The 10737-nt window shown below is 32.6% G+C and overlaps 1 protein-coding gene across 1 annotated transcript; it reads left to right on the top strand.

The window, feature by feature from the left end:
- Window positions 1-3564: 3564 nt before the first annotated feature.
- Window positions 3565-7535, top strand: LOC142528758 (uncharacterized). The gene is made up of 5 exons (XM_075633908.1): window positions 3565-3718; window positions 3991-4344; window positions 5223-5378; window positions 5466-6155; window positions 6307-7535. The coding sequence occupies exons 2-5, from the start codon at window positions 3991-3993 to the stop codon at window positions 7273-7275; spliced, it is 2169 nt and encodes a 722-aa protein (XP_075490023.1). The 5' UTR covers window positions 3565-3718; the 3' UTR covers window positions 7276-7535.
- Window positions 7536-10737: the final 3202 nt, after the last annotated feature.

The following is a 10737-nucleotide window of genomic DNA, read 5'->3' as shown; positions in this document are numbered from 1 at the left end:
TTATCGCACTATAATAATTAGATATTTCATGTTTAAGTTTGAGATTTACCTACTCCATTTACACACGTAGGGTTGGCCCATAAATATGGTCCTAATATTAGTTATTATATTAATATTTGGTCAGGTCTTATATTAAATAATTTTGAGCGTAACAATCCGTGAACTAAATAGGCCCAATTTAAACATTTTCTGCCCCGTGCACCCTGGGGTGGGCGGTGCTTGAGCTGCTATCCCTTTTCTTTAGATCGCGTAGGAGTCCGTGAATTGGATAGGCCCAATTTACACATTTTCCGGCCCGTGCATCCTGGGGTGGGTGGTGCTTGGGTTGCTATCCCTTTACTTTTAAATCGCTAAAGAAAATAAAACGCTATAAAAGGGTTACGGAAACGCGACTTAACATTTTCACACAGTCTCTTCTTGCTGTGAAATCGTAAATCAGCTCCCCTTCGTTTCGTGAAATGGTGTAATGGGCCAACACATAACTGATTCACATGAATTTCAATACAACCAAAGTCTTCATCATTATCATTTCAGGACCCATTTGTTATCGTAGTTTAGGACCCCTACTGGACCAATTTCATTGACCCAATTGCCCTGAAAAATTATATATACAGTTTTGGTCCAATTTCCATAATTCATCATTTCAATCCCTGCAACGGGGGCTCCCTCCCTCTAGAACTATTCCATGACCTTGATAACCATCGACTCAATATATATTCTTTTTTTTAAAGCTGGGGAGACGAATATTATATTTGAATATCGAATTAGAAACCCCGTCTTGGTGTCAATTTGTCAGATGAACTACAAGTCATTGACATATCGAATTCTGTTTTTGTGAACAAACACTAATAAATAAATTCCATCATACAAGTGTTCAAGTTTCTAACAAAGAGTCAAAGTGATCCTGCTCTACAACGATTTTTAAATTTTTATATAAATGGATATAAAAAATTAATTTTTTATATGAACTACCTAAATAATAAATATAGAAAAAGATATTTTTTTAAAAAAAATTATCTTATAGTAACATCATTTTTTGGTGTTTTCTTATAAATCCAAATTTCAAATATTATTTTTTAAAAGATAGATACACTTCAGAAGACCAAGATTATAACTATTCACAAAAAACTTAGATTTTTCTTTCTTTTTATTTTATAATCTCAAAGTTATCATTATGACTTCATCAAAAAAAAAAAACTTTAGTTTATGATTGTATGTATTAATAAGTTTTATATGTAATTAAACTTTATATGTTTTATAATATATATATATATATATAAATATATATATATGTATATATTAAAATTAGTGTATTCATTTCATCTTAATACAATATTTATAAATTTCATAAAATTAATTTAATCTCGAGAACTCAAAAACAGATTACATAATAAGTTCGATCACCAAAGTTTTAAGTTTGAGATCTTATAGTGATCTTGGAATTCACGTTTTTATTCATTATTAATTAGTTATATATAAATAGATTAATCACTTTATGTAATCAGATTGGTCCTCTTATCCTTGTGAATACTGTTGAGGACCAGTGGTCCTGCAACAAAACCCTATACACATTATATATCAAATTGCCCAAAACTCAACTACTGTCCCACTGTATCAATACAAATATTTCCGACGTGTATTATGTCATCACTCACACGTACCCTAGAAAATTTTCTAGGAGATCAACTATCTCAGAACTACCTCAAGTCAAGCACGTTTAATTTTGGAAGTTTCTATATGATGAAGTTTCCAAAAAAAAAGACGCACATTCTTGAAATGAGTAATACATATCAATTCTTTTCAAGTCATCATCAACTGCACAGTCTAATACATGAAAGTTTTGGAATCCCTCTCATTCTTGTGTGAAATCGGTTCATTCATGTTCCTTTCGGCTAGAAGCCTGTCAGAAGTCGCTCATTGTTCATGCAACCTCATGGCACCGACGATTACGCCCGCCGCCCTCTTTGACCCCGGGTGTCACACCCCATATGGAAAGAACTTTTGTTAGAATTAACTTAAATATGATAAAAGACTCTAGTTTTGACAAGATTGTGCCCATCTTAACTTATCTTATAAAATGAAATAACTTATCTATATTCTTTCGTTATTCTTTTCTTATCATGAAAGATTTGTTCAAAATTTTTATACAAATAAGACTTTATTCACATTCATTCAGATATATACTCGGGTAGGAGAGCTCTTAATCCGGACGCTCGATAACCATGTACTCAGATATTTAGACTTTACTTGACAGAACTTTTCTCGAACAGATAGAGAAATGAGCGGAGACTTGTATAAGTTTTTGATCCTTCTACCTTGAACCTAATTCTATTTAATATGCACCCACCCATCACCTTGACTAAGGGTTACGACAGTGATTGGGTCGGCTTAACTCGGATTCAGATCAAGTCTTAATTATGGGGTATCAGAATCATTTGCAAATGAGCTCGACCATTTCAACCCAAAAAATATTTAAAAAGTGAATCACTTGTGTCGACATTACACTTGTGTTGACAAATAGAATTACCGACTGTCATAGAATTTTTTGTTACATTTCTAAGATTATTCTCTATCTTTTCCTTTCTAATTGGATCATATATTCGATATATATAGATATATATAAGGTCATAAGATGCCAAACAGACAGAACACGATGCCATCACACAAATTTCACAAAACGACATGCGCACGGCTACTTTCCAGTTTAATCTTTCCTCCAACACAACATTCTTGTTAAATATTTCTTACTTCAAAGCACTCTTTTTTTACAAACTCATATATCAGTAATATGTAGAGTAGAAGTGTTTTTATAAAATCATAGATTGGAAGAAAAAAAAATTATGAATACCTCACAATTTTTGTTTTCGAATCGTCTTAATGCAAAATAAAAACCGAGAGATTTACTCTCGGATAGACTCAACCGAGTATATTTGCATGTGTGATTTGCTTAAGCTGTTGGGTAAGGGATAAAATGTATACATTCATACATACATACGTTTTGCACATCCAAACGAGAAGCACGTACACGTTTGAGTAAATATGACACAGCTTCGCTTTAATTTAGAGCCTTCAAAAGTGGGAAAGTTTTTGTGGTCTGTTTTTCCCAAGTTGTCACGTTGCGAACAGATTTTTTTGGGGTGAGGTTTTTAATGGAGGAGGGTCCCCTTGTTTCACTTGATTTTAGGCAGTGTAGCAACACACTGATCCATACTGTCTTCACCTCATTACATTATATTCACTCCAGGTTTGTAAAAATTTTGTTTTTGTTTATTCAATTGTTAATAATTTTAATATTTAATTTCTCATACAATTATGATAACCTCGTACATATTATCTCAATAACTTTCAAATGCATTACGAATTTTTTTGGCTTGAGATTTTAGTTGAACGGAGTTGAATTGAAAGCAACCAAACACAACCTATATTTGAAAGACACATGCACGGTCACATTTGATTTCATTAAAAACAGTACACCAGAGTAATAATAGGTAATTAATAAATAATAATGATCCCGGTAAGTAATCCGAATCTTGAATGCGATCTTCAATGATCCAAAAATTACGTAACCAAGTCAACTTAGCTGCTTCCTCGCATCTCCGCTATGTTTCTCTCTCTACATATGGATGCACTTGTTCCTCTCTCTGTATATATGTATATATATTTCCAAATTTCCATGTATGTATAGGCACGCTGCAATTATTATACCGTGAAAAGCCAAGTAAATAACGGCATATTCCTCTCCCACTTTTCGTTATTTCCGGAGTGAAATCCTCCTAACAATTCATTTTGGTGTCCTAAAAAAACTATTCTTTTCCATCAGCATTCTGCTTGGGAAAGAAAACCAATTCAGTATTCACAGATCATCCATTGTTTTTCCCTAATCTGGAATAAAGGATTTTTTTTTCCAAATCCACCTAGAAAGAGGAATCTTGCTTCCAAAGTTTCAGTCTTTCTTGACTCCTTTTTTCTGTTTCTTGAAATTTGACCCAGATGGTGGTGAAGATGATGAGGTGGAGGCCTTGGCCGCTGCTGATTTCGAGAAAATATGAGGTTAAGCTCGCGGAGCTGAGGTTCGAGGGTGGTGATTGGATGCAGGAGAGTCCAGAGAAGGAGAATGGCAGTCTTGCGGTGGAGATCAGATGGAAGGGTCCCAAGTTTTCTTTGGGCTCATTCAGGAGAAGTGTGAAAAGAAACTGTACTCGTGAGGAGAATGTGAGAAGGGTTGATGAGATAAACGGTGCCGTTTTGGTGGAGTGGGGAGAGGAGTTTCAGACCATTTGCAGCCTTTCTGGGTACAAAGACAATGTTTTTCATCCTTGGGAGATCAACTTCACTGTTTTGCATGTGGGTTATTTTCTCTTGCCTTTCAGTGTATTTTCTTGGATTCCTTTTAATTACAATTTTTTTCCATGAATTTTACTTGTGCAATCCCTCAAGTTCAGTTTGGGGTTTTGATCTTTTTTTCCTCTGCATCTGCATTTGATACTTTGATTTGAAAATTGGTGTCTTCTTGGAAACACTCCGACGTCAGGGAAAAAAATAGCTCGCTATGGAATTAATCAGTTGGTTTAAGATGTATCTATAAATGCTTATCTTGGTTTGTGGATAAAATCTTGACTGGTTTTGCGTGTAGTACTGGTGCAATGTATGTATTGCATGTGCGCTCTCATTCCTTTTTTGTTTTGTTTGAACATCACGTGCTCTCATTCTTGTGACTCTGGTTTTGGTTATTTGTTATTTCTCTCCAATTATTATAGGAGGATACATAATAGGGTCCATGTTCTTTTCGGATTGTAATTATTTCTTTATTATTGTCAATTGCTAGTCTACTTGTATTTCTCTTGTTCTTCTTCTTGTGACCCAGATTTTTTATGGATCTTGCTATGTGAAATTAGTTGATTTTTTTGTCAAATATTTTTCTTATTTGAAAGATGAACTATTATGATGATCACTAAAATGGTGGTTATTTATATATCTCGAGAGAGATTGTATATTCTGCAATTTGAGAATGCTTTTTGTTGATCCTCATCTCTGATACCAAAATCTGGTAAAGTATGAGCTAATGGCCTGAGATGCCAATGGTTATGGAACCTAGGGATTGTGTCGTTCTCTCTTAAGTGAGACGTGCACCTGTCTGCATCGGACTACCAAGTGAATGATAGCTGACTTAAAAAATTAAATTTTGGGGATATGTGAACTTAACCTGTTTGGATTTTTATCAGGGGATGTATCAAGGGGTGAAGAACAAATATTCTGTCGTTGGATCAGCAGTCCTGAATCTTGCTGATTATATGTCTAGGGCGACCGAGCCAGCCATTGACATCAAAATTCCCTTGACATTATCTGGTGGCGGGATCGAGCATTGTCCCTTCCTTCATGTGAGTTAACTGGCTTTTTACACTAATTCATGAACTGAAATATGTCCTTGTAAGTAACTAATCTAGTAAACTTCGCTTATATTTCAGATATCTCTTGGCTTATTGGAACTTAGAGCCACACTAGAACCAACGGAGCTGTTGCAAAGTCCAATAATACCTGTTCCATCTCCTGCAGCATCTGTAGAAACTTCTTCTACTGAGAAAGACGAGGTTTCTGCATTAAAAGCTGGTTTTAGGAAGGTAAAATTATTTACCGAGTATGTTTCTACCCGTAAAGCTAAAAAGGCATGCCGTGAGGGGGAGGGTAGCGACGGCCGGTGCTCAGTCAAGAGTGAGGGTGATTATGCCTACCCTGCTGACTCCGATTCTCTTGAAGATTCTGAGGATGGGGAAACTGAGGAAAATAAGGAAGAATCCACGGTCCGAAAGTCATTTAGCTATGGGACACTGGCGCATGCTAATTACGTTGGTGTGTCGTATTATTCCAGTGCTAGAATCAGTAATGAAGCTGAGGATTTGATTTACTACAGCAACCGACGTAGGTCGGATGTTGGTTGCTCTCGCGTAGAGGATTCGAGTTTTTGCATGCCCGATAAATTATCGATAGAGAATTCCAAACGTAGCATTTTGCCTTGGAGGAAGAGGAAGCTGAGTTTTAGGTCTCCTCCTAAGACTAAAGGGGAGCCATTACTTAAAAAGGCTTATGGAGAAGATGGTGGAGATGATATAGACTTTGACCGTAGGCAGCTCAGCTCGGATGAATCTCTCTCTTTTGGGGTAAGAAATCTTGTGTTAAAGACAGACTTTCAGGTTATTTTTTGCTTCAGAAGTACGTCTCTGGGCACAAATGTGAAATTTATTGTTTTTGTCTGAGATGTAAATATTTCTTTGTCAAGGCAAATAATATAGCTATGCACTTTCTTTGCAGTTGCACAGAACTGATGAAGACTCCAACACAAATCGATCATCAGTATCAGAGTTTGGTGATGATAGTTTTACCATTGGCACATGGGAGCAGAAAAAAATAACAAGCAGGGATGGGCATATGAAGATTCAAACACAAGTATTTTTTTCTTCCATCGATCAGAGAAGCGAACGTGCTGCTGGAGAAAGTGCCTGTACAGCTCTTGTTGCTGTTATTGCCGATTGGCTACAGAACAACCATAATCTCATGCCCATTAAATCGCAGTTTGATACTTTGATCAGAGATGGTTCCTGGGAATGGAGAAATCTTTGTGTCAATGATACATACAGGGAACTGTTTCCTGATAAGCATTTTGATCTGGATACTGTCATCGAAGCCAAAATCCGCGATCTTTGTGTAGTTCCAGCGAAATCATTTATCGGGTTTTTCCTTCCTGATGTGGTGGAGGGTGGAAACTTCGATTTTCTGCACGGAGCAATGTCGTTTGACAGTATATGGGATGAGATTAATCATTCCTCTAGTGATGCCGAGGCTAGAATTTTCATAGTTAGTTGGAACGATCATTTTTTCGTTCTGAAGGTTGAAAGAGATGCTTACTATATTATCGACACATTAGGGGAGCGACTGTACGAGGGATGCAACCAGGCTTATATACTAAAATTTGACAAGAACACAACCATCTATAAACAGCCGAATGCTGGTCAATCATCAGAAGATAAACCTATGAACTCAACCGAAGCTTCCCAAGAAGGGAAATATTCTATTGAATCCGAGGAACAAATGACGAACGAAGAAGAAAACGAGGTTGTTTGTCGAGGAAAAGAGGCCTGCAAGGAGTACATAAAAAGTTTCTTGGCTGCTATTCCGATTAGAGAACTTGAAGCTGATATCAAGAAAGGTTTGATGAAATCAACGCCTCTCCATCACCGTCTGCAGATAGAGTTTCACTTCACTCGACTACAACACGATTAGCACGCAGGAGAAGTTACTGTATTCTAGCCACGACAAGTTAGCAGCAGCACACTCAAGTAAAATGTATATATCCGAGTGTAGTGTGAATATCTCTTACTTTATTTTGTTTTAGGTGTTTGTGGGGTTGATGTGCTGCTATAGATTGGCTATCTCACCATCACGAGTACACACATATCCTCTAGGTATTAATGAACACCATAATAAGATTACGCTTGGATTGATTCATCTGAATTGATAATTCTTGATTCAAATTCTTAAAACTTATTTTATTTTAGATCCAAACAATTTTGACAATGATTGTGGTGGATTTGATACACACAATTTAAATCCAATTTTCAAACACAAAAACTCGTGTGAAAGGATCGATTTTATGAGACGAATATTCTATTTGAATTATTCATGAAAAAAATTACTTCATGTTGCCAAAAATATTATTTTTTTATTATAAATATAAATAAGATTTTTCTGTCTCACGAATAAAGACTCGCTCACAACAAAACTATTCTTTTCAAATTGTTCTTTTAATATAATATTTTCCATAAATTAAATCATTCCACCCAATCACAATACGATAATTATGGATCGAAAGAAAATTAAATACACAGAAATTAATAAATAACAAATTTTTAATTTTGCTACATGCCTTTAGATACCTTTTTTTTTTTAGGAAATATGCTATATCTTAAATATGGGCGGGCATACCATACAAAACAGTTGGTCACAAGATTATCTGATAACTCAATTTTGTGATATTCATATTTTATCTGATTCATGAAAAAATATTATTTTTTATGTCAAAATTATTACTTTGATAATAATAAAACAACTTCGAGTTGTTTCAGGTCCAGCTGTCCTTTTAAATGAAATTTAGCAGGTTTCTTGTTGGGCATTAGCAACTCGAGCCGATCAGGTCAAATTGGGTCTGTACGAAGATTGTATAAATAAAATCTTTTAGTAAATCATTCTTTAGTAGGGAAAGAGATGAAGTATGCATGTTTAAAGTATCCGAACATCTATAAAAATCTGTCTTTTTTACTTTACTTAGTGCTTACTTTATGTTCATTGTTTTGTTAAAACTCGCATATCAAATATATAATTTATCTCTAAATCTAGTCGGGTTTTTTTTTTCGCACTCAAAATTATTTTTAAGTTGTCCAGTTAAATTTAGTCGTGTAAGAAAAAGTTTTAAAACCACTATTAATGATCTTATTAAACTAAGATAAAAAATGACTTAAATAACACCATTAACATGACAAATTGTAAAACCAAAAAAATAATATAATAGTAATCTCACAAATGAAAGTCATATATTTAATAGATTAATAGATAATATATTATTTAGTAATATGTATTTAGCATCATATATTGAAAATTGATTAAATAACTTAAATGTTTGCAATGAAATCACTTACATACAAATATTTTCTATCAATCACGTATCTTTGTTGATACATAAGTAATCTAAATATATCTACATTCTAAATGGGAAAAAAACGTGTTATACGACCTTAATATTTATTAATAATTTAATTTTATTTAATCACACTCATCTCTGTTCGTCTTCTCATTATTACCTTAATGTTCGTAATAATAACAATTTATAACATTATGATAGTGATTTTCTGTGAATTTGATCTCGAATGTGAATTGTAGATATATTTAGATTCACAATTCACATTCATATATTTATATAGATATAGATTATTATTAAAAGAATATGTGAAAAAGAAAACATGTATTAATTTATGTAAATTTTAAATTTAAAAATAAAAATGTATTAATGATTATTATTAAATGAAAATAAGGATAATAGAGATATAAATATAGAATATTATTAAAAAATATATGAAAAAGGTAAATTTTAAATTTAAAAATAAAAATGTATTAATGATTATTATTAAAAAAATATATGGAAAAAAATAAAAATGTATTAATGATTATTATTAAAAAATATATGAAAAAAAAATATGTATTAATGATTATTATTAAATGAAGGTAAAGATATTTATGTAAATTCACAATTCACATTCATTATTATTAAATGAAAATAAGGATAATATAGATATAGATATAGAATATTATTAAAAGAATATATAAAAAAGGTAAATTTTAAATTTAAAAATAAAAATGTATTAATGATTATTATTAAAAGAATATATGGAAAAAAATAAAAATGTATTAATGATTATTATTAAAAGAATATATGAAAAAGAAAATATGTATTAATGATTATTATTAAATGAAGGTAAGGATATTTATGTAAATTCACAATTCACATTCATATATTTATATAGATATAGATTATATATAATATTGTAATATATATAATATTATTTGAGCTCGAATCGAATTCGAACTCGAGCCTCAGTTCGAATCGAGTTCGAATCGAAAATAATAAAAGTTCGAGTTTCGAATCGAGCTTCGAATATGTTTATTCGAATTCGAGCTCGAGCTCGAATAATGAAAATTTCATAAAATTCGATTCGATTCGATTCGTTTCGTTTACAGCCCTAGGTCAGTATCACAAGATTATCTGATAACTCAATTTTGTGATACTTATATTTTCTCTGATTCATGAAAAAATATTATTTTTTATGTCAAAATTATTACTTTGATAATAATAAAACAACTTTGAGTTGTTTCAGGTCCAGCTGTCCTTTTAAATGAAATTTAGCAGGTTTCTTGTTGGGCATTAGCAACTCGAGCCGATCAGGTCAAATTGGGTCTTGTACAAAGATTGTATAAATAAAATCTTTTAGTAAATCATTCTTTAGTAGGGAAAGAGATGAAGTATGCATATTTAAAGTATCCGAACATCTATAAAAATCTGTCTTTTTTACTTTACTTAGTACTTACTTTATGTTCATTGTTTTGTTAAAACTCGCATATTAAATATATAATTTATCTCTATATCTAGTCGGGTTTTTTTTTCGCACTCAAAATTATTTTTAAGTTGTCCAGTTAAACTTAGTCGTGTAAGAAAAAGTTTTAACAGCTGACAACTATTAAAACCAGCTCAAATTTAGAGAGAATCTTAAAATAGTTTATTCACTTTTGTAAACTCTCTTTTTTATCTTAACAGATCGGATCAACTCGTTTTTCGGATATGAGTATCACATGGAACTTACGCTTACTAAATATATCCGTGGATTCCAATCAGATTACTCTTTTATCCCATGACTTCCTTCCCCCACCTATCGTTGTTTTTCCCCTTGAAATAATATTCCCCCACTATCTTTTCTGTGGGCTCAAGACGAGAAATTTATCGTGAAGGCGGGTCTTTTTCTCAATTGCATAACCCTTTATTTCATTTTCTCCAATTAATAATTGCTTTTTTTGCCAAATTATTTCATTAACCAATTACAAATTCTCAGAAAAAATAACAAACTAACCCAAGGAAATGATAAATATATTTTAATTTAATTGCTGAATTTTTAAGTAAAAATTAATTCAACTCCAAAA

Source organism: Primulina tabacum, chromosome 16 (assembly GCF_025594145.1).
Source record: "Primulina tabacum isolate GXHZ01 chromosome 16, ASM2559414v2, whole genome shotgun sequence".
Taxonomy (NCBI): domain Eukaryota; kingdom Viridiplantae; phylum Streptophyta; class Magnoliopsida; order Lamiales; family Gesneriaceae; genus Primulina; species Primulina tabacum.
The sequence above is the reverse complement of the archived record's forward strand: the minus strand, read 5'-3'. Positions and strand labels throughout refer to the sequence as shown.

Excerpts from the sequence above, each read along its gene's own strand:
- LOC142528758 (XM_075633908.1), top strand. The coding sequence starts at position 3,991 with ATGGTGGTGAAGATGATGAGGTGGAGGCCTTGGCCGCTGCTGATTTCG. Across the intron at positions 5,379-5,465 it reads AGCATTGTCCCTTCCTTCAT|ATATCTCTTGGCTTATTGGA; the intron begins GTGAGTTAACTG and ends CTTATATTTCAG. Across the intron at positions 6,156-6,306 it reads ATGAATCTCTCTCTTTTGGG|TTGCACAGAACTGATGAAGA; the intron begins GTAAGAAATCTT and ends CTTTCTTTGCAG.